Below are 24330 nucleotides of genomic sequence, written 5' to 3'. Positions count from 1 at the left end.
TGTGGCACAGTATTTTGCTTATCGACTTATAACACTCCTTCAGTAATCTTGAAGAGATACCATCTATGCCAACAGAATTCTTGCTCTTCATCTCTCTAATGATATTCTGAATTTCATGTACTGTAACAGGAGACACTTTAATCTGCTTGGTTTTTTTCTTAATAGCTTTTTGAAGGGATAACATGGCTTCATTAACAGAACATGTTTCCAGTCTGTACTGCTGACGCCAGAAAGTGCTTGTTAAAAATTTTGGTGATTATTTCAACATTGTCATGAATGGTATCATTTGTTTTAATTTCTATTGTGTTTTCTGCAGCAGGGATTTTACCTGTTTCCCTCTTTATTATGCCCCATACGGTTTTAATTTTTTTGTTAGAGACATCAATTTCTGATTTTATAGAAATACTCTGTGCCCTTCTTAGCACTTTTTTAAGGATAGAGCAGTATAGTTTCTAATGTTTTTCCTTTTCTACACTATAACCGGATTTGAGTGAGGCATACAGATTCCTTTTCCTTTTGCAAGACGTTTTAATGCCCAGTGTTAGCCAGTTTTTATTAGAGTAGGTTTCGCGTTTGGATTTTACAGTCCTTTTAGGAAAGGCTGCTTCGAATAGGCAGATAAATTCATTTAGAAAAGCATTGTACTTGTCATTAACATTGTCAAAGAGCTCAATCTGGTCCCAATCTACTTCTTGTAGGGAATTACAGAAGCTATTGATAGACTGTGTGTTAATTACTATGAATGTTTTACTGCAGGAGATGTTCTTACAAAGAGGGCTAACATTATCAATTGAAAGCAGTTGACCATCATGGTCTGAGAGCCCATTCAATATACGTTTTACAGTTATGTTTAGAATTCTACTGCTGTCTAAGAAGATGTTGTCAATTCAACTTGTAGAATTATCTGCGAATCTAGTGGGAAAATCCACCAGTGCTGTCAAGTTAAAAGAGTTCATTAAATGTGATAAATCATTTCTTACCATGTTATCTGTAAGAAAGTCAACATTAAAATCACCTACAATTATAATATCTCTTGTTTTTGCAAAGAGATGAGTTAACAGAGATTCTAACTGTTTTAGAAAAATACAAATTTTGCCTGCAGGAGCCCTATAAAATGAAAGCACAGTAATTTCAGAGAAATCAGTACAGATTACAACTCCACAAACCTCACAATGTTGATCAATACAGTAGTCACTCAAGTCTAAAGATCTATAAGCTATTTTGTTCTTAACGTATAAATCACCACTCTGCCCTTGTCTAAAGAATGTCTAAAGTAAAGAGCTGCTAGGTTATAGTTATTCAGTTGCAGTGTGTCACAACCAAGTTTCATAAAGTGTTCACTAAAACAGATTACATCAGCATTATTAATAAAGTCGTTATCTAAAATGTTAATGGATAGCTCATCTAGTTTACTTAATAAGCCTTGAATGTTCTGATGGTAAACAGCAAATTTATTAGCACTGGCTGGAGATTTGGGGTGGTTGATTGGGTTAGTCTCTCTTAAAGTATAAAATTAGGCTTACTTGGAGGTGTAGTTATGACACAATTTTCCTTTCCTCGTGATGATACCATAAAAAATTCTGTGCATATATAAGACAACACTGTATTTTCGAATGACAAATTTGGGAAAAAACTTTGTTTTACAATCAGGTAAATATGGTAACTGCTCAAGTTGAGCAATACCTCTGGCTTTGGACACCAAAGTTTAATGTAGTAAACATTAAGAAATGCATTTTCCCCACACAGAATAATGGTAATTTTGCTGAGCAATACTTACCACTGTATTCTTGTTCTAAATATAAGGATGTTAATGGAGTGGTGTGGTGTGGTGTGCTGTCATGTTTGTATAAGAAATGTTTAAAATGGAGAATGGAATATTTTTAATAGTCAGCTTTTATTGAAGCAACATGTTACATATAAACAATTAAATAGCCAGAACACACACAGATTTACAACAAACATATTTCATACAAATAATTTTTGTCTTAAAATTAAGAGCTTGGATTTACTTGACTTGATATAATACAATATAATGAATTTCATAATGGTGCTTCTGCAGCTCCATCATGATAGTTTAAAATATTAGCATGATCTGTATAATGACAAGAATGGAACAGTATACATAGATACTATGAAACATTTTGTTTCCCACATACAAGAGCATCTGATATTTGCATCAAATATTAGTTTCCTGCATAGATACCAGCAGTGATGATATATTAATTGACATGACTTTGTTGATGACTTGTGTAAATACAGTGTCTCAAAAATAGAACTCGAACATGAGATCACAGATCTGATCGCCTGTATTTGTTTAGTGAAATGAAAGTGGTATGTAAAGTGTTGCAGTTATGTATATACAGTGCCTGTTTTGTAGGATGGCTGTCCATATATTTATAAATATAAACTTAGTTTTTCAAGTATATCTAATGGATTACATATGTTACATTACTGTAAAACTGAAGTGCGCACACACACATGCATCCAATCTCCTCCTCAACCTCAACCCTGCCCGTTCCCTCTCCCAATTATCACACTTGGAAATGTGATGTTCTCTCTCTCTCTCTCTCTCTCTCTCTAACACACACACACACACACACACACACACACACACACACACACACACACACACACACACATTTTTAGCTTCCAGATTTCATTCTGTCCAACATCACTGTTATGCCATTAGTTGAGATAAGTGGATAAGTTGTTTGCAAAATGATGTAAAAAATAAAGTTGTCATTCATGCAATATAAATATCGAAAGGAGGGGGGAAGGGGGGAGATTTGTCATGAGTGCTAAAGAAAGTGAAGTGATGGCAGTAGTATGTCACATAACAACAGACAATAACACAAAATAAATAGTTTCATGTACAATATGTGGAACTACTGATAATATTTCCTGCAGCTGTCAATTTTCATTTCACAAAACTGCTCTGTGCAGGAAAAGAGTATGCAGGAAGAAAACTGTTGGCCCACAAACCTCCCACCCCACCCCCCTCCATAGATATGCACATACACACCTCGACTTTTCATTTCTTTCATATATTTGTACACCATGCAACCAGTCACATTTCTAGAGAAGACGCTACTTTCATCTCCTCATTGGAATTGCTTTTTCCCCTCTTTATATCTGAGACTCGCACCATCATTTGACATTACTGTCATTATTGAAGGGATTCACTTTAAAAGAAAAAGTGCTATCATGAAAGTGTCATTTAGTACTACCAAGAGGTTTTATTATACAGAAAAATATGTGGTTGCATGTTGAATTTAATGTGAAAACTCAGCCCCACAAATATGAAATAACATTATTATGTATTCTCTTTGCTCAACACATTGTTATAATTACAACAATAAATATCTGTTTCATTGGGTGAATATATGTGGCAAGATTGTGCATGTGGAGTCATTGTGAAAGGTTTATATATACTGGTGGTAAGGTAAACTCATTTTAAAAATATAGATGATGGTATGAATTTTTAAAGCTCATAAGCTAGTACAAAAATATTGTGTGTTAATTATTGTTTCTAATACCACACATCTTTAACACTGATTCATGCACGGTGATTTAATATTGGAGGATTCAGCTTTCTGTAAGGTTTTTAATAAAAACAGTCAATGCATTAGTGCAGACAGTGTCACAGTGAAAGTTAATAGTGATATAAAAAGCAACATTACAGCCATCAACACAACAAGAAATGTAATGGGAGAAAATAGTCAAACTCAGTCATGTGAGCTTGCACTCCTTGTAGATTTGATGTTCTAATTGTGTTAGCTTAATGGCTACTTGACTATGGGGTGTAGTCATCTGTTACAAAGAGCATCTGAATCGTTATCTGCTGCTCTTATATCTGAATACTTGTAGAAGTAATGCTTTAATCTTAACAATAAAATCTTTTAAATGGTATTAGTAACATTTACAACAGTTTTTCTTGCTTTTGGTTAGACAATCTGGTTCATGGCTGTGTATTTCATTTCCATGATAACATTTTTCTGACAAGATCTTGACTGTTTTGATAACACTTGTGTGATGAGTTTTGGCAACCTGCTTCAATTTCTTTTTGATGAATTTATCAGATATTTACAACAGTGTGTCAGAAGATGCTTCTCACCAGTCCCATCCATCTGACTGCCCCCTAATTCACGTGTGTAAATATCGAGACCATACTGACCTTCCTCAGGGAAACTTATATGAAATGTTACTATATCATCATCTGAGACTAAATGAGAAACAAATTTTGCAAGTCTTTTCTCTTCCACACCATTTTTATGCAGAGTTGCCATGAAGTCTGTAAGTGGTCGTGACATCCTGAACTGAAGCTCTAGCTCCCTGCCAGCGAACACCAGAGCATCCTGTTCAAAATAAAACAGAAATTACAGAAATACACAACAGACAACTATTTTATACATGATCTATATGCAGGTTTTGTCCCTCTCTCAAAATTTAAAAATGTGATCTCATAAATTGTTTGCAAGGAAAAACTCAGCTGCTCAGTTACACCACATTTTGTACAGTTTGGTATTGCTGTCTACCATCAGCACAAAACCTGGAAGCAACGCTGCTGGATACTGCCCTTTTGGAAATCCTGTCAGCACTCAGCCTATCTGGTCTGAACTCTATTCTATTTCATTTGTTCATGGTCCACCCCTCCCTATTGTCAAGCTCCAACTTCACTATGTCTTCTGGACAATACATATGTTTCTGTATTATTTTGTCCTTGTGTATGCATCTTCTTGTATTGCTTAAAGACTATTTAAGCTCTCCTACTAAAATATGTCTACTTTTCACATGTCTGACCACACATAGCAGAATGCTTTGTAAGCTAATGGTGACTTATTCTCACTCATTATTTACATTTTCTTGTCATGTGGGTTTCTGAATTAGAGGGAAATTGCGAGATTGTAAAGTTACATATTGAGGATCAATCCCCAGTGGTCTTGTTTTTTTCTGACATGGAAAGAAAAGATAAAGTTTGAAAAACAAGACACAGAAGCGTCTTTAGAGGAAAACTTAGTAATAGACTTCATGAAATATTCGTAACAAATTTTCCTCCTCCAGCTTGTAGAGTGGTTACTTAACAGCAACGAATATGAGGATATATGAGATGTTCTTTCTTAGAATGGCGAGCTGTAAAAGCATAAAATGTATCTGAGTAAATGTTTTAGATTACTGGTGAGAATACTAACAAGATTCAGTTATCATTGGAACTGTGTTCTTTTGGGGTCCACAGCCTCAATGGTTACCATGTATTCTTTCTTATCATTGGTTTTTTTCTCAGCAAATAGGGCAGAAAGTTCCACATCTGTCGATAAATTATGGCAAAAAAATAGTAGCTCCAGTTTTAATTATCTGTGAAAGGTACAATAGTGCATTGCTGTGTGGATTTACTCAGTTATTTATATCTGCTTTTATGTGCTCGATGATTGAGGAAATCAGTCACATTATTCAGTAAACATCAGTTAGTTATGATTTCATAACTCAGTTAATCATAAGAGGGCATGGACAGATTATGGAAAGTAAATAGTGGAGCTTTACCATTTTTGGTCAGTGACATTTTCCAGCACCAACTGCGAATAGGATCTTCTACAGGAATGCTACAGGCTATTAAGAAAAATAATTACTCATCATTTAGTGTTACACAATATATCAGATCCTCCTTCCTATTTCTGTTCATACAAAGAATTATTTGTGCATACACGTGACAGGCCAAATGTATATCAGGGTAACACAATTGTCTATGCAATAACTAGAGTTAGGTAGGTTACAGGATATACAGCTGAATTACCAACAGAATACAGCTGCAGAAACATTGTAATAAATATAACTGATAGTACACATTGCATGGTAATTGTATCAAAAGGAAAATTTACCCATAAACTATAAAATTACGAGGAGACAGAATGGCTGGCCACTACTTTCAGGAGGTAAAATTTCAATATTTCCAACAGATACCATACCTAAGTGCAAAAAAAGTGTCCTAGCTTTTGGAAACATTAGTTCCATCCTCAGGGAAAGTTACAAAGGAGTGTCAGGGTACTAAGACTCCAGGGAAAGAGTTCCCCACCTGTTTTGAGGAAGAGTAGGGGGACAATGATTTCTTCTATTGTTATTCATAATTGTTTATCACTTACCTCTGCTCTGTAAATGTACTACTGCATCCTGACAGCCTCTCCCAGAATCTACATTTCTGATTCTCATGAATTTTCTGTTCTCACCCAAAATAACTCTCTAATCAAGCTCTATCTTCAGACTTTTTCTACAGAGGGGGCATCATTTTTAAATGTTTTTTTTTTAGTATGTGAAAATGGTTGTATTTCTTTGAGACCTTTCTGTTGCTTATATTCTCTCAATTCTATATCTCTACTCTGAACACCCCACCCTTTCCTCCTTTCACCCTTTACAATCCTCAAGATTTCCAATTAAGACAAAACTATCATAGATAAAAAGAGTAATTTTCAATATGTTGGAAATCTTGTAATAACCCTGAGCTTGTTATAATGTAAGGGTGTTGAATATCACTTGCCTTGAGCTTTGCTCTGCTTTTCTACAGACATTTGTCACCTTTCATAATTATTCTATCTGAACCTACCTGGTGGGTTATTGGCACAAGTCCAAACAGCCGTGTTGCCTTTGTAGGGCCCCATTCACCACTGGCACAGTCTGGCAGAGGGACCATTACTGTCTGCAGTTCTTCACATGCAATCTTGAACTTGCATACACTCTTGAATTTCATGGGTTCACCCGTCAGGTATTCCTTTGGCGTGACTGCATTAGCAAATATATCCAACAGGAATGCTCCACTACAAGGAGCATGTACTCGAAATGCGACAATGTTTCCTACAACAGACTGGAATACCGCAAGAAGGATTCAAAATTGTGTTTCTGTTCAAGTACTTCATTTTTATAAAGCAAAGGTTTAAATTAATTCATGTGTCATTAACATGCCATTAAATTTCATGTGAGTAGTTCCCCACAGCTTATGATACTTCGGGAATGTCATGATCACCACCATAATCTGCTGTTCAGATAAGCAATTTTTATCCCAAAAGCAGCTTATCAGTGAGTCAGTAACGTTCTTTAAATGATTAAGATACATAAGGGGGGTTGTATTTAAATAGCTAACAAATGTACTCATACAAGTAGTTTTTGTAAGGCTTTAATTGTTACCACAAAAATATAAAGTTACATAATTAAGTTTATTTGTGGGTACATGCCTGCAGTCTTGGCAAACATTAAAATCTTCATGCCACAGTACCATAGCATGGCACTAGAGGACCCAAAACAATATGCACAGCCCATTGATAAAGTGCGGTATCAGACAATAATTCATTTGCAGCAGGAGTAGAAAGACTGCAGCTGTGTCAGGCCAAAAACAAACCATGTGGATTGGCCTCATAGAGCTACCTCATTTCTGCTTGCAGCTCCCATAAACAGATTACCTCATGATACTCAACTCCTTCAATGGAATGTGCTTTTTGTTTTGATGCATCTAATGGCATGTGCAATACTGTGGTGTGGAGATTTCAGTGTGTACAGGAACTTCAGACACATACCTGCAAAGAAACAAAAAAATTGTTGTGTTAACTTTATTTTTTGTGGTGATAGTTAATACTTTGACAACCCTTTCCCCCTCCTTGCCCTACCTGTCTTTCCATGTAGCATTCAAACACGTACTTGTAGACCTTCCAAATTTTTACTTCCAGGACAGAAACCGTTAGCTAGAGAAATATTGAGCAAAGTATGTTTTAGATAAAAGAGGACCATCTCAAAAACTGAGTGGCAAGTTTTGTTGTCTTCACAGTTATAACAATATAGAGCTGTTTACTCACCAATGTGTGATTCAGGTATATGTAAATGCATTTATGTAATTTTGAAAAGGCACTAAATTTTAATGGAACTAAGTGCTCATTTTATTAATACCATGAGGTGACAAAAGTCATAGGATACCACCTAATATCGGGCTGAACCTCCTTTTGTTCAGTGCTGTGCAGCAATTCGATGTGGCATGGACTCAACAAGCCCTTGGGAGTCTCCTGCCTCCATAGCCACCCATAGCTGTGAAATAGTTGCCGGTGCAGGACTGCACATGAACTGACCTCTCCATTATGTCCCATAAATGTTCAATGGGATTAATGTTAGGCAATATAGGTTACCAAATCATTCACTCAAATTGTCCAGAATGTTCTTCAAACCAATTGGGAATAATTGTGGCCTCGTGACAATGTTTTATCAACCATAAAAATTCCACTGTTGTTTGGGAACGTGACGTATACGAATGGCCTCAGCTTATTCAGCTGGATCAGAGGACCCAGTCCATTCATTGTAAATGCAGTCCACACCACAAGCTTGCACAGTGCATTGTTGACAACTTGGGCCTACGGCTTCCTAGAGCCTGCACCACACGCAAACCCTACCACCAGCTCTTACCAACTGAAATCAGGACTCATCTGACCAGGCCACAGTTTTTCAGTTGTCTAGGGTCCAAGCCCAGGGGAGGTGCTGCAGGTGATGTGCTTTTAGCAAAGGCACTTGCATCAGAAGTCTGTCGCCATAGCCCATTAATGTCACATTGCTCTAACAGATTTGTTTGTTGATTTCTCAGGTTATTTCATGCAGTATTGTTTGTCTGTTAGTACTGACAACTCTTACACAAACACTGTTGCTCTTGGTCATCAAGTGAAGGCCATTGGCCACTGTATTGTCTGTGGTAAGAGGTAAAGCCTGATATTTGGTATTCCAAGCACACTCTGACAATGTGGATCATGGAATAATGAATTCCTGAACAATTTCTGAAATCAAATGTCACATGTCTTTAACTCCAATTACCATTCCATGTTCCAAGTCTGTTAATTCCCAAGGTGTGATCAAAATCAAGTCAGAAACCTTTTCACATAAATCGTCTGAGTACAGATGACAGCTCCACCAATGCACTGCTCTTTCATACCTTGTGTACACGATACTACTACCATCTATATGTGTGCATATCGCTATACCGTGACCTCTGTCGCCCCAGTGTAGTACTGTAGCATACTGCACTAACAGGCAACTGCCAACTGAGCTTTAAGATAATTAGATAATTTATGTAAGAAATACCAGACAACAGATAATTTACTTTTTATCCTACACAGTACCTTAACATCTGCCACTGTCTCCCACTTTGGAAGACTGTGGCAAAGGAAAGGAGTGGAAAATTGCTAAGATGAAAGTCAAATCATAGAAAGCATTAACAGTGAAACATAACTTGCAGTTTAATTCATAATAAAAGAGTTGTGCAACAAAAATAAGTAACTCAAAATTCAATATTTTGAACATGGCTGACTTCAGCAACTGTCAGAAATCAGTAAGTGAATCCATAGCAGCCAACCAGTTGCAACAAAGGGGGTATTATTTGATTTTTGAGCACAGTTTCGATGAATGTAAACTCCTGTATTTATAAAGAAGAAAAGTTTACATCTGTCAAAACTATGGCCAAAGGTGGAGTAAAACCACATTTTGTTGCAGCTGGTTGGCTGCTTTTGATTCATTTGCTAATTAAAAGTTGTCTCGTTTGTATTTTTAACATAATTATAAGCCACTGTTTTAGTCATAGGATGAATTAGCATAAGCAAAGGAATTATCCTATTAGATTAGAAGTTCAATACTTTTCTTTAGCGATTAGACTATGAGAACTTATAACACTAAGAAATAGATAAATTAATCTGCTCACAGTGCTCGATGGCTGTTTGCCACATTTGAACCTCACATAAATAAACACATGAACTTCATGTAATCATTTTGTTAGACTTTTATTTTTGCCCTAAAGCCATCAGTCTTTCATTCTTGTGCTCTCCCAAAGTGATGAGCTATTCAGCAGTTGTGAAATGCCTGATATTTGGTTGACCTCAAGTATGTTAATGCTTATTCCTTGATGGATAAGTCTGCCACAGATTTTTCACATGCAATAATTATTATGAGCAGATTCTTATTGAATATCAAAGGAAGTGCTACTTCAAAGTACTTCTTACAAACTTCTAATGATATTATGGATGTGAATAAACAATATAAATATTGTTTGATTTCCTTTGTCAAGAAGGAATTGTAGTGTAAATCCCCTTCACTTTGTTCTTCAACATACAGTTTCCCATGTACAATTCCAAATCAGAGCTCCACAAGTTAGTATACAGCTGACATAAAATATATGATGGTAAGGTCAAATATTACCTGCATCACAAACCGCTTCAAGCTGACTCCATCAAAACTATCGCCGTCACTATCGTAAAATTTCAAGTTATAGTGGAAAATCAAACTTGACTGCATGTTAGCTGGCATTGCTATTCGTACTGTGGCTGCACCTGAAAAATATTTACTTACTAATTAGAGCTGTATCTTTGATGTTAATTTAGGCAACATATAAATATAAATCTAGGAAAATGAAGTAAGTACTTATTTAAACACAATTTATGATAACTTGATGTACACATTTTGTGGCTGGAAGCAGGAAAAAGCACATACTTCACAGTATCAAAGCTAACAGATTCATGAATAATAAGAACACATTGAGAATCTTTGGAGAGTAAAATTTATCCTTCTGTTGGTAAGGAAGATAGGCTGTAAGATGAAATCAACCGGTAAGAGAATACATTTAGCAGTGGATATAAAGAATGATATGCTAATTACCGAATACTACTTGTAGTTTGGAAGCAAATTACAAGGCGACAATATAACTGTAGACTAGAAAGTAAGTGCAGGTGGAAACTAGGACTAGGAACATAAAAATAAATGGAAATGAAAGAGAGAAAAAATGTTGAAAAGACTGACAAAATATGACTGAGGAAGATAGGTGAAAGTGAGAACAGGAGGCGAAAGGATTAAAAAATTTTGAAAGTACTGAAGAACCAATTCCTATAATAAGGGCTGGAAAAAAGTGATTTTATGGATATTGGTAGAAGATATCTAAATAGCTTGAGTAGTGGAACCAAGTGACAATATTCTTGATTCTATATTCCAGTGTGAGTTAACGAAATGGAAACTTAAAGTACTACCAATGTAAACAATAATAACTATAATGAGTTATAATCATAAAATGCTGACTGTAGCTTGTAAGTCATATATTGTACATGCTGTAACAAGTAGCCTGTTTCAGTTATGCAAGTTTTCTCAGTGGTAGTGCTGGTCTGTAAAGAATCAGGGAGATGCATTCAGTAGGTTTTCTAACCAACATGGATGATAGCCATGGTGTAAAGAAACCTCTTTACGAATGTATTGTGCATGGAGGGAGGAGTACCTAAATTTAATTAGTGGCAGAGGTCAATGCTAGTAGGTTTGGAAATATTTCGGGCCATGTTGATCTCATTTCAGGGCATGTCTTATGGGAGTTATGGTATGCATGTAAAAGACGATTGTCATTACTACTCAGTGATAGGGAAACTGTGTTTATGCTTCATTGATTTGTTACTCTTAATGAGTCCATAAGGACTGGCCATTTTTGATTTCTTCACACTTACAGGGCTTGAAGGTCAATGCCCAGACACCATTTTCCTAAAGCAGTGTAACACAGTTCTTAAAAAAAAATCATCTTTGAAGATTTCCAGTATAAAACATTAGCAAATACAAGAGTAATTGAATGCATACAACAATAGAGATTGTAATTGTAAAGTCACTAGTTCTAATTTAATATTTGTCTATTTGCTTTTATTTAAATTCCATAAGGAAATGTTATTTAATAAATATGGAAACATAATTTTTAATAAAAATAGCTTGTTTTTATTTTTAATTACCAGAATGAAAACAAATCAAAATTTCATTCAGGCATGTGAAATGCCTTCTTGTCTTCAATACTATAGTAGAAATAAAAAAATTATTTTATTTGGATTTGAGGTTTCATGTTTTTACATAAAATTTTAATTATTTTGAGAATACTTGCATTTTCATACAAATGGTAATTAAAAATATGTCACTTTTAGTTATATAATATTTGTTAAGTAACATTTTCACTTGTTACTAAACACGGAATTAAAAAAAAAAAAAAAAAAAAAAAAAAAACTGCAAGTGAGATTCAAACCAGCAACTTAACACTTACAGTCCTATTATGCTACACATTCACATGCCAGCAACAATATGTCATTAAACCAAAACTGTTTTGTCTGTAACAGTGCTCACAAATCATTTTTTAGTTCTTTTATATTGCAGTGCTTTAAAAAACTGATGTTCAGATACCAACCTTCAAATCTTGTAACTATGAAGAGAATCGTAGAGACCCACCCAGTCTATAAGGTCTCCTTGTGAGATTGACTAGAATTGTCCACAGACAGGCTTCTTTATAATATGAGTTTCATCTATGTAGGTCACCCTGTTGTAGAACCTGCATAACATCATTCTAGTTCCACATTTTCCAGATACACCATCAGTAAATTTCTATAATCTGGAGTGGAGTGATGTGAGAGCACAGGCATTATCTGTCAGCTGACTTGTAAATTCTGATCAGCATTACTGAATGAACATCTCCAAATAATCAATGGAGAGGAATGATGATGATTAAGCCATTTACTCTCTCTCCTCCTTATCAGATGTCTTACATAGCTCTTTTCTCTCTCATCATATTTTGTCTTCTCGCTTTTCTCCACATCTTTTCTTCATTCCTCTCACTTTCATTTGTGCACTGACCCATTCCTGCTCTGATTACAAGTTAGATAACGTAGTGTTTAACACACTAAACTTCTGTTTATGAGAACAAGCTTCAGATCCTTGTTCAACCATCCAAATTTAGGTGTTTTGTTGCACTAAATCACTTCACACAAATGTCAGAATGGTTCCTTGGTTACACCCTTGCTGATTTCCTTCCCAATCCTTACCAAACCAAGCAAATGCTCAATTCAAAATGACTGTTTCACAGGGGGTATTAAATTCAAACCATTCTTCTTTCCTTCCTTACTCTATTGTATATTTAGTATCTGCCAGCATACTGTGATTTATTTTAGCTAGCAAGTATGATGCACAGACTACCTTTATTTTACAGTTGGAACAATGAAAAATTTAATTCAAATGTTCAACCCAATTTTATATCAATTTCTGTTTTTCTCTCATTTTTTCTAAGCAATATTATATAAATGCTGTTTGTAATGGTGTATAAAACATGATTCCATGTATGTTGCATATCTAATTGTAGCTCATCAGTGCAGATGGATTTGCTGCCTCTTCCACCTTCTTTGCACGTCTATTTCTTATCTTCTATGATCTTCTCCAAATAGGTCAATGCTAGATGAGTTTGTTACTTGCCAGAGCTTGTGGTCTTCTTCCAGACCATCACAAGTATTTCAGGTTATATTTGTGCCCGTTGAAATCTTTTGGAGCTGCTCCTTTTAACACTTCAGAGGAGCGCCATGTTATCTCCTGCTTATAATGAGCTCACAGTAGAGGATTTGGGTTGGTTAATTTACAGAAAAATGGTAGTTGGGAGTACAAACAGGAGAATGAGTAAAGATAATCTCTTTCTGTGTAGTGGTGGTATTGAGTGACGGGTTGGCGTATAAATGAGAACAGACATAGTAGTTTGACTTTTAAACTATTGCATCATTGGAACAAACAAAAACACACAATAAATCTGTGGTGCCATGACTATATAGCTGCTTGTGTGTCTTTGGGCTCTGAAGAACAATGTGAGCTCATGAGCTGAACTACTGTGTTTCATTTATTTTTATATTCCTATCCTCTCATTAATCTCCTTCCTTTACTTAGTTTGGCATTAATTTAAAACTATTCTCTGTCTGCACTTACCTGATTTTCTTTTTCCTGTGTCCTGTTTGTTTTTTTCCTGTTGATTAAAAAAACTGTTTTTAAATCCTAACACTTACTGTGCAACGTCTTTGGTCTCATTGTTTTCAGCCCTGCTGCAGTTTATTGTGTCTGGTAAAAAGCCAATCCTTTTCTGTCTCAAATAGTGTGTGTGTGTGTGTGTGTGTGTGTGTGTGTGTGTGTGTGTGTGTGTGTGTGTAGAATGTTACAAGATGTGAAATTTATGCCAGCTGAATGGTGCAGTAATAATGCTGAAAGATGAAAAGGCAAATGAAGGCACATGTGCCAGCTGCTGTTAAAAAAACGATGGACACTGACATATCTGCCACTAGGTTATCAGTTAGAAGTACTGCATCAGAAAAAAAGAAAAAAAATAGTAGCAGTATTTTGCCTGGCAGAGAGGAAAATAATATGCAGTTGTGATCAGTTCTTCCCCAAAGAGTTCAGGAGCTATTTATTAAATTAATTTCTTCTATTTTTGCTTAATATGAGAGATTTTCATTTCTCATATACTGGCATTGGACATGTGTCTTCCTGCGCACTGATGAAATTCATTAATGCTACTGACAGGGATTATTACTGATGCTCAATTAAATGATAGGGGTAACACAACAAACTGAAAGTAATTTAAGTGGACACATAGATTTAAATGAAATCCAACAAGCATATTCTTTTTTGAGCCCATACATGGAAAAAATGTAAATGAAGTAATCAGTCAAAAGCAACGGATGGGTACCTCTCACCTATGTGTGCCATGTTAAATCAAACACTGATATTTTTTTGTGGAGTCACACCCCTTACACTTCAGTATGTTTATTATGTAAATCAATTTGCAGATTTGTGTTTCCTAGTAGTGGGAAAAATCACTGGAAATTTGTGGTTACTGAAGTTCCTTTGTGATCAACAATCAGAAGTGGAACATAATAGTTCTGCTTAACATTCAGATGTACACATAAAAGCTGCAATGCCAGGGCAGTCAAGGCTGCAAAACAGACTTTCATTTCTAGTACTTGTATTTTTCATATATAAGCATTAGGCCATGGCCTGGAAGCAAGTTTCTGTGGCTAATGTTTTGTCTCCTAATGCTGGAGATGTAATAGGTGACTTTAAAGTCTCAGATAGTAGTTTTGAACTTAAACTGTGTATACATATCCATGCAACAGCCAGGCAGTGATGTCCCCAAGATCACTCCAGTCTTCCAAACAGCAGCATCTACAGCAAGAAAACAGTTGAGAATAGTCCTGATGGCCTTTCCCTCCAGAATACCTCCCAACTGGGCATGAACAGAATTGGATCAAATGCAAGTCACTCAACCACCTTTGTTCTGGAGTTTAAAGATCCAGGAGTAATGCACAGAAATGGCACTTTCCTGTGGATGCTGCTAACTGTGACTGCAGAGAAACAAGGGCCATGGATCACCTACTGTATTGTCAACTATGCCCTTTCTTCTTGCACTTATGATGATCTGTTTGTGACACTGGGTGCAATTGAAGTTGTAAGATTTTGCTCGGTACTTCTTTCTTTCATTTGTTTGTAATGGTAATTACCATTTATTGTATTTGTTTTTCTTACTAGAATAAAAAATGAGTTTACAGACAGCAGACATTTTTATAGGTGAATGTGTTTACCCCAAATAAAATAAAAATCCTCTGTATCTTTGTAACAAGATAAAAAAAATACTGACTGTTCAGATTCTATCTCTCCAATATCATATTGCTACTACATCACTTTTTATTATATACAAAAGGCTTCAGTTATATATATCAGTCTTACCTGTTGCGTCAGTGTACATAACAGCCTTGGTGTTTGTATCAGGGAAATAGAGTCCATATCGAAAGAACAGAGAACGTACAAAAGGTAGTTCTTCAAATTCTTGAAGTGTAATTGGATTTTTTAGTAATTGCCATTCAGCTTGCAATGGAAAAAACTCATAGATGAATTCTCGTGGATCTGTGAGGAAGTAGTGGTCATCATATTCATACCTGAGCAAGAAAGAAAGCAAAAATTCATTCAATCGCAGATAATTATTTTCTCACAAAAAGTATCTGAAACTAGTTTGTATTTCACCGCTGCAAGTTTTATGTTTATGACTACTTAACAGAAGCAGAAATGCAACAAACACTCTAAAATAATGAAGTGACATTAACAATAAAAGCCAGCGGCCGTGCCGCAGTGGTAACACTGGTTCCCGTCAGATCACTGAAGTTAAGCACTGTCGGGCTGGGCTAGCACTTGGATGGGTAACCACCAAGTCTGCCGAGCACTGTTGGCAAGCAGGGTGCACTCAACCCTTGTGAGACGAACTGAGGAGTTACTTGATAGAGAAGTAGTGGCTCCGGTCTCTAATCTATTAATAAAAAAAATGAAATGAGCATATGGCATTGTTGGCTGGGAGGCCCCCTACAGGGAAGTTCGGCCACCAAGTGCAAGTCTTATTTCAGTCAACACCCCAATGGGTAACTTTCGCACCAATGATGAGGATGAAATGATGATGAGGACAACACATACCCAACCACTGAATGGAGAAAATCTTCAACCTGGCTGGGAATCGAACCCGGGCCCACTTGCATGGGAGGTGAGCGCGTTACCACCCAGCTAAGCAGGTGGACTAATCTATTAATATTTCTGGGAGAGAGAACTGTACCTAATGCTGCCTGCTCACAGTAGACATAAGAGGACACAAAGAAAATTGAAATTCAATATATTTATCCTAATCTGGTGCCTGAAGAGGGGCAGCAGCCTTTTCAGTAGTTGCAGGGGCAACAGTCTGGATGATTGACTGATCTGGCCTTGTAACACTAACCAAAACGGCCTTGCTATGCTGGTACTGTGAACGGCTGAAAGCAAGGGGAAACTACAGCCGTAATTTTTCTCGAGGGCATGCAGCTTTACTGTATGGTTAAATGATGATGGCGTCCTCTTGGGTAAAATATTCCGGAGGTAAAATAGTTCCCCATTTGGATCTCAGGGTGCGGACTACTCAATAGGACGTCGTTATCAGGAGAAAGAAAACTGGGGTTTTACGGATCGGAGTGTGGAATATCAGATCCCTTAATCAGGCAGTTAAATTAGAAAATTTAAAAAGGGAAATGGATGGGTCAAAGTTAGATATAGTGGGAATTAGCGAAGTTTGGTGGCAGGAGAAACAAGACTTTTGGTCAGTTGAATACATGGTTATAAATACAAAATCAAATAGGGGTTATGCAGGAGTAGGTTTAACAATAAATAAAAAAATAGGAGTGCAGGTAAGCTACTACAAACAGCATAGTGAACGCATTATTGTGGCCAAGATAGACACGAAGCCCACGCCTACTACAGTAGTACAAGTTTATATACCAACTAGCTCTGCAGATGATGAAGAAATTGAAGAAATTGATGAAATGTATGATGAGATAAAAGAAATTATTCAGATAGTGAAGGGAGATGAAAATTTAATAGTCATGGGTGACTGGAATTCGATAGTAGGGAAAGGAGAGAAGGAAACGTAGTAGGTGAATATGGATTGGGGGGAAGAAATGAAAGAGGAAGCCACCTGGTAGAATTTTGCACAGAGCATAACTTAATCATAGCTAAAACTTGGTTCAAGAATCGTAAAAGAAGATTGTATACATGGAAGAAGCCTGGAGATACTGACAGGTTTCAGATAGATTATACAAGGGTAAGACAGAGATTTAGGAACCAGGTTTTAAATTGTAAGACATTTCCAAGGGCAGATGGGGACTCTGACCACATCCTATTGGTTATGAACTGTAGATTAAAACTGAAGAAACTGCAGAAAAGTGGGAATTTAAAGAGATGGGACCTGGATAAACTGACTAAACCAGAGGTTTTACAGAGTTTCAGGGAGAGCATAAGGGAACAACTGACAAGAATGGGGGAAAGAAATACAGTCGAAGAAGAAATGGTAGCTTTGAGGGATGAAGTAGTGAAGGCAGCAGAGGATAAAGTAGGTAAAAAGATTAGGGCTAGTAGAAATCCTTGGGTGACAGAAGAAATATTGAATTTAATTGATGAAAGAAGAAAATACATTAAAATGCAGAAAATGAAGCAGGCAAAAAGGAATACAAACGTCTCAAAAATGAGATCGACAGGAAATGCAAAATGGCTAAGCAGGCATCGCTAGACGACAAATGTAAGGATGTAGAGGCCTATCTCACTAGGGGTAAGATAGATACTGCCTACAGGAAAATTAAAGAGACCTTTGGAGAAAAGAAAACCACTTGCATGAATATCAAGAGCTCAGATGGAAACCCAGTTCTAAGCAAAGAAGGGAAAGCAGAAAGGTGGAAGGAATATATAGAGTGTCTATACAAGGGCGACGTATTTCAGGGCAATATTATGGAAATGGAAGAGGATGCAGATGAAGATGAAATGGGGGATATGATACTGCGTGAACAGTATGACAGAACACTGAAAGACCTAAGTCGAAACAAGGCCCTAGGAGTAGACAACATTCCTTTAAAACTACTGACAGCCTTGGGAGAGCCAGTCCTGACAAAACTCTACCATCTGGTGAGCAAGATTTATGAGACAGGCAAAATTCCCTCAGACTTCAAGAATAATATAATAATTCCAATCCCAAAGAAAGCAGGTGTTGACAGATGTGAAAATTACCGAACTATCAGTTTAATAAGTCACAGCTGCAAGATACTAACACGAATTCTTTACAGACGAATGGAAAAAGTGGTAGAAGCTGACCTCGGGGAAGATCAGTTTGGATTTCGTAGAAATATTGGAACACGTGAGGCAATACTGACCCTACAACTTATCTTACAAGCTAGATTAAGAAAAGGCAAACCTAGGTTTCTAGCATTTGTAGACTTAGAGAAACCTTTTGACAATGTTGACTGGAATATTCTCTTTCAAATTCTGAAGGTGGCAGAGGTAAAATACAGGGAGCGAAAGGCTATTTACAATTTGTACAGAAACCAGATGGCAGTTGTAAGAGTCGAGGGGCAAAAAAAGGGAAGCAGTGGTTGGGAAGGGAGTGAGAAAGGGTTGTAGCCTCTCCCCAATGTTATTCAATCTGTATATTGAGCTAGCAGTAAAGGAAACAAAAGAAAAATTTGGCGTAGGTATTAAAATCCATGGAGAAGAAATAAAAACTTTGAGGTCCGCAGATGACATTGTAATTCTGTCAGAGACAGCAAAGGACTTGGAAGAGCAGTTGAACGGAATGGACAGTGTCTTGAAAGGAGAGTACAAGATGAACATCAACAAAAACAAAACGAGGATAACGAAATGTGGTTGAATTAAATTGGGTGATGCTAAGTAATTAGATTAGGAAATGAGATGCTTAGCCGGCTGCTGTGGTCGTGCGGTTCTAGGCACTCCAGTCCGGAGCCGCGCTGCTGCTACAGTCGCAGGTTCGAATCCTGCCTCGGGCATGGATGTGTGTGATGTCCTTAGGTTAGTTAGGTTTAATTAGTTCTAAGTTCTAGGGGACTGATGACCACAGCAGTTGAGTCCCATAGTGCTCAGAGCCATTTTTGAGATGCTTAAAGTAGTAAATGAGTTTTGCTATTTGGGGAGCAAAATAACTGATGCTGATCAAAGTAGAGAGGATATAAAATGTAGACTGGCAATGGCAAGGAAAACGTTTCTGAAGAAGAGAAATTTGTTAACATCGAGTATAGATTTAAGTGTCAGGAAGTCGTTTCTGAAAGTATTTGTACGGAGCGTAGCAATGTATGGAAGTGAAACATGGACGATAAATAGTTTGGACAAGAAGAAAATAGAAGCTTTTGAAATGTGGTGCTACAGAAGAATGCTGAAGATTAGATGGGTCGATCACATAACTAATGAGGAGGTACTGAATAGGATTGGGGAGAAGAGGAGTTTGTGGCACAACTTGACTAGAAGAAGGAATCCGTTGGTAGGACATGTTCTGAGGCATCGAGGGATCACCAATTTAGTATTGGAGGGCAGCGTGGAGGGTAAAAATCGTAGAGGGAGGCCAAGAGATGAATACACTAAGCAGATTCAGAAGGATGTAGGTTGCCGTATGTACTGGGAGATGAAGCAGCTTGCACAGGACAGAGTAGCTTGGAGAGCTGCATCAAACCAGTCTCAGGACTGAAAATTGCAACAACAACGACATCTTAATCTATAAAGCTATTTACGCATTTTTTCCACAGTTAGCTCCCAAGAATGAAGTTATATGAGAAAATGTGAGTTCTGGTACCCATATTTAATGTGATGTTACATCAGAGCTGTTCAAACTATAGGTAAGAACATCCCATTTAGGTATATTCTTTAATAATGACAGGAACTTGACTTGCTTACCCACGTTTTCCAGTTTATATAACAAATGTAGGATATTATTCCCTATTAAATGTCTTACAAGGATTATCCTAAAAGGCAAACATGTGCAAAATGTTTCTGAAGCGCTTTACATTAGATTAATGGATATATAGATCATACTTTCATTTAACATTTATATTTGATCAGCACTGATATATATTTTGTGAGACTTGGCCCTTAATTCATTCTGCCATTTTGACTTAACCTTTTATTTCTTTCATATGTATAGATTAATTTAAGTGGAGCATGGATTGGCAGTAATCAGTGCTGCATGGTCACTCTTTAACTGTACATCCCTACCAGGTTTGTCAACATTTTCCCAATGCAGATTTACTTCACTGTCTACATACACACTTAATCTGACTTCTCTTCTGATACCTGACCTGTAAGAGTAGCTTGGCATAGTCCCTAACGTAATCAAGCACATAAAATCTTCTGTCATCAATACTTCATTGTTCCCTGTGAGGATGGGCCAAAGTATTAACTCTGTAGTAACGTCTCTCCGGCTCTCAGCAAACTTAGAACCATCTCTTAACTTTATAGTTGCCTACCTGTGTATTCCTTTAAATCTGATGATAAGTGAGTTGCTTGGTGCAAAACTGGAACTGTGTGATGGATATAACAAATGTTTCTACGTAAAGGATTGAAATAATTTCTTTGTGCTGTGTTAGAACACATTATATCACTGACACAGTATCCTCTAAATGTCTGTCACAAGTAAACAAATTAATTATCTCCATAGGCAAGGATTAATGGTCTAAGGCAAGGCAAGCCAGTAAAGAAATTTTGAAAATTCCTGTAATTGGATAGGTAAAAAATCTACTCACCACACAAACTTTTGGAGCCAGTGGCTCCTGCTTCTGGCAGAAGGGTTGAAGGGGAAAGAAGACAGGTGAAAGGAAAAGACTCTTCCTTCCCCTTCAACCCCTTTGTCAAAGAAGGAGCCACTGGCTCCAAAAGCTTGCAGATATATTATCCATGCAATTACAGTGTATTTTCAAAACCTGATTATTTTCATTGGTTACAGGTGACTGTATATGTTCGGATGGACATGTGTGTGTGTGCGCGAGTGTATACCTGTCCCTTTTTTCCCCTAAGGTAAGTCTTTCCACTCCTGGGATTGGAATGACTCCTTACCCTCTCCCTTAAAACCCACATCCTTTCGTCTTTCCCTCTCCTTCCCTCTTTCCTGATGAAACAACCGTGGGTTGCAAAAGCTTGAAATTTGTGTGTGTGTTTGTGTGTTTTTTATTGTCTCCTATCAACATACCAACGCTTTCATTTGGTAAGTTACAGCATCTTTATTTTTAGATATATGATTATTTTCATTGACATTTAAGATACGTCATGTATTACAACTCATTACTTCCTAAAATCTCATTCTACAATAGTCTGATGGGGGAAGTGGACCTTCCCGAAAGAATTGTGTGGCTGCAGTACAGTGACACACAAAATCTGTTGTCCATTTCCTGTCCAGTAGTGTAATGCAACAAGCGGTGATTTACAGTGATTCTATTTGTGTGACCAACGTCAGTCAGTTCAGCTAATATATTTTGTGACGCACTTAGTTATCCAGAAGTGATGAATAGGCATACTATAGTATAAGAAAATGTGCATAATACAAAAAAGAGATATCTTCAGAGTAAAGAGCATTCGGTTGTCTCTAAGATTATTACAGCTTGTGTTAAAGAGTTGGCACAAAAAGAACTGAGGGCTAATATTTCCAGTCCCAATCAAAGAGCTGTGATTTATACAGAAGTCAGTCTTGGCATAAAATGCACTTCAGAAAGGAATGAAAAAATATACCATATGGTTTACTACAATCGCCAAGACAGAGAGCTAAGAAATTTTGGAAGAAATCAATTATCGTAAACAGATTTTGAAAATTAGTAATTTGACAAATGATGGGGGACTTCTGCATAAATAAAAAATACTGTGCTAACATTATGCAGATTACTTATTGCAGTAAAACAAAAGTTACATCTTTCTTGGCAGCAAGATATTTTGCACAAGACTGCATGAAATGGGATTTACCTGAAAGAGACCTCTAAATAAAAGAAAGTTATTGGCAGAGAGAAGTGATGTGATTGACTGGTAATGCAAATACTTGATACAAGTAAGGAAGAGCAAGACCATAAGTTCTTTTATATTTATGAAACTTGCATCGACTGCAAACAGTGTGGCAGAACTGCCAGAAAATAGTGGCAGAACTGCCAGAACAGCATTACTCTTAGCAAATGTTGGCAATACCATGGCATTCAGCAACATGTACAACATTAACAGTGAATATTGGACCCAATACTGGGTTTATTTGTTAGTCTACATCAATGTTATCCTCATCTGCATATTTTCCATAGCATATTATACATTTATTCCAGTACTTTTTGCAATTCCTGACACACTTCTAGAACTCTGTCACTGGGATATCGTTTAGTTGTCTCAGTGATGCATTTTTAGTCTCATCTGTGTTTGTAAAAAGATTGCCTTTTAAGTTTTTCTTTATGTTTGGTAGCAAAAATTCACATGGGGCAAGGGCACCATCACAGTGTTGTTTTTGGCCAAAAAATCAAGAAGACACAACGAGGTGTAAGCAGGTGCATTATTGTGGTGCAGAAACCAATGATTGTTCCATGAAAAATCCAAACTATTTGGTATTGTTTCATGCAAATGGCAGTGAACTTATAAGTATAGCATTTCTTATTAAATGAGTTACCTTGTGGCAAAAAGTCTGGGTGCACTATACAGTTAGAATCGAAGAGCACTGCTGAAGTATAACATTCACATCTGGCCACATTTGTTGAGAATTTATTGGTCTTGGCAATCAAGAATGCTACCACTGGGATTATTGAAGTTTAGTTTCAACAAAGTATCCATGAACTCATGTTTTGTCTCCTATAATGACCCGTTCTGTCATCTTCACCTTCTCCGAAACAGCAGTTGTAAACCCATGTTTCACTCATGCTAGACTCACCAAAAGCAATATTCAGTATACCTAAAACTTTCATGCACTTCATTCCATTCTTATAGCAAAATTAAATACAATTGCTCTGGTTGATTTTTATGCAAAATAAACAATTGCTGATACCACTAAAACACATGTAATTTTTTTAACAGCTGACAACAGACTAAATATCCAATATGCTTAATGTTGTACAGATACTGTCAGACATGTTTACCAATGTTGTTGTTCTTGTGGTCTTCAGTCCTGAGACTGGTTTGATGCAGCTCTCCATGCTACTCTATCCTGTGCAAGCTTCTTCATCTCCCAGTACCTACTGCAACCTACATTCTTCTGAATCTGCTTGGTGTATTCATCTCTTGGTCTCCCTCTATGATTTTTACCCTCCACGCTGCCCTCCAATGCTAAATTTGTGATCCCTTGATGCCTCAGAACATGTCCTACCAACCGGTCCCTTCTTCTTGTCAAGTTGTGCCACAAACTCCTCTTCTCCCCAATTCTATTCAATACCTCCTCATTAGTTATGTGGTCTACCCATCTAATTTTCAGCATTCTTCTGTAGCACCACATTTTGAAAGCTTCTATTCTCTTCTTATCCAAACTACTTATCGTCCATGTTTCACTTCCATACATGGCTACACTCCATACAAATACTTTCAGAAACGACTTTCTGACACTTAAATCTATACTTGATGTTAACAAATTTATCTTCTTCAGAAACGCTTTCCTTGCCATTGCCAGCCAGTCTACATTTTATATCCTCTCTACTTCGACCATCATCAGTTATTTTGCTCCCCAAATAGCAAAACTCCTTTACTACTTTAAGTGTGTCATTTCCTAATCTAATTCCCTCAGCATCACCTGACTTAATTCGACTACATTCCATTATCCTCGTTTTGCTTTCGTTGATGTTCATCTTATATCCTTCTCTCAAGACACTGTCCATTCCGTTCAACTGCTCTTCCAAGTCCTTTGCTGTCTCTGACAGAATTACAATGTTTACCAATACAATGACCAAAAATTATATATTCCCCATTACTTTTGAACTCTCCCCCCGTAGCAAGAATTGCTGCATTTCAGTGCACCCCATCAAGGAAAACTTCTGCCTCTTAGTGGAAGCACAATGTAGGAATAAGCCTTAAATTCTACAGTGTAACTGCACTATATTGTGTTTAATATCACAGAATATACCCATCTGTTTCTGAGGAGGTAATGGATGTATATGCATTCAGGTGAACAGGCAATCAGTTCTATATTTGTAATAGATACAGGAACACTGACTTATGACTTCTGTT

The 24330-nt window shown here is 36.8% G+C and overlaps 1 protein-coding gene and 1 pseudogene across 1 annotated transcript in view; one reads left to right on the top strand and one right to left on the bottom strand.

Moving 5' to 3' along the window:
- Positions 1-1875: 1875 nt before the first annotated feature.
- LOC124615839 (hillarin) overlaps positions 1876-24330 on the bottom strand; it is a 528083-nt gene continuing 505628 nt past the window's right edge. Inside the window, exons 8-11 of the mRNA XM_047143992.1 lie at positions 15547-15755; positions 10204-10334; positions 6593-6850; positions 1876-4355 (exon numbers count right to left, since the gene is read on the bottom strand). Coding sequence (XP_046999948.1) covers positions 4053-4355; positions 6593-6850; positions 10204-10334; positions 15547-15755 — 901 coding nt within the window. The 3' untranslated portion in view covers positions 1876-4052. The remainder of the gene's footprint in view (positions 4356-6592; positions 6851-10203; positions 10335-15546; positions 15756-24330) is intronic.
- On the top strand, positions 15928-16045 carry LOC124617400 (annotated as a pseudogene).

This window comes from Schistocerca americana, chromosome 5 (assembly GCF_021461395.2).
Source record: "Schistocerca americana isolate TAMUIC-IGC-003095 chromosome 5, iqSchAmer2.1, whole genome shotgun sequence".
NCBI classification, from domain to species: Eukaryota; Metazoa; Arthropoda; class Insecta; order Orthoptera; family Acrididae; genus Schistocerca; species Schistocerca americana.
Note: the sequence above shows the minus strand (reverse complement) of the source record. Positions and strands in the feature narration are given on the sequence as shown.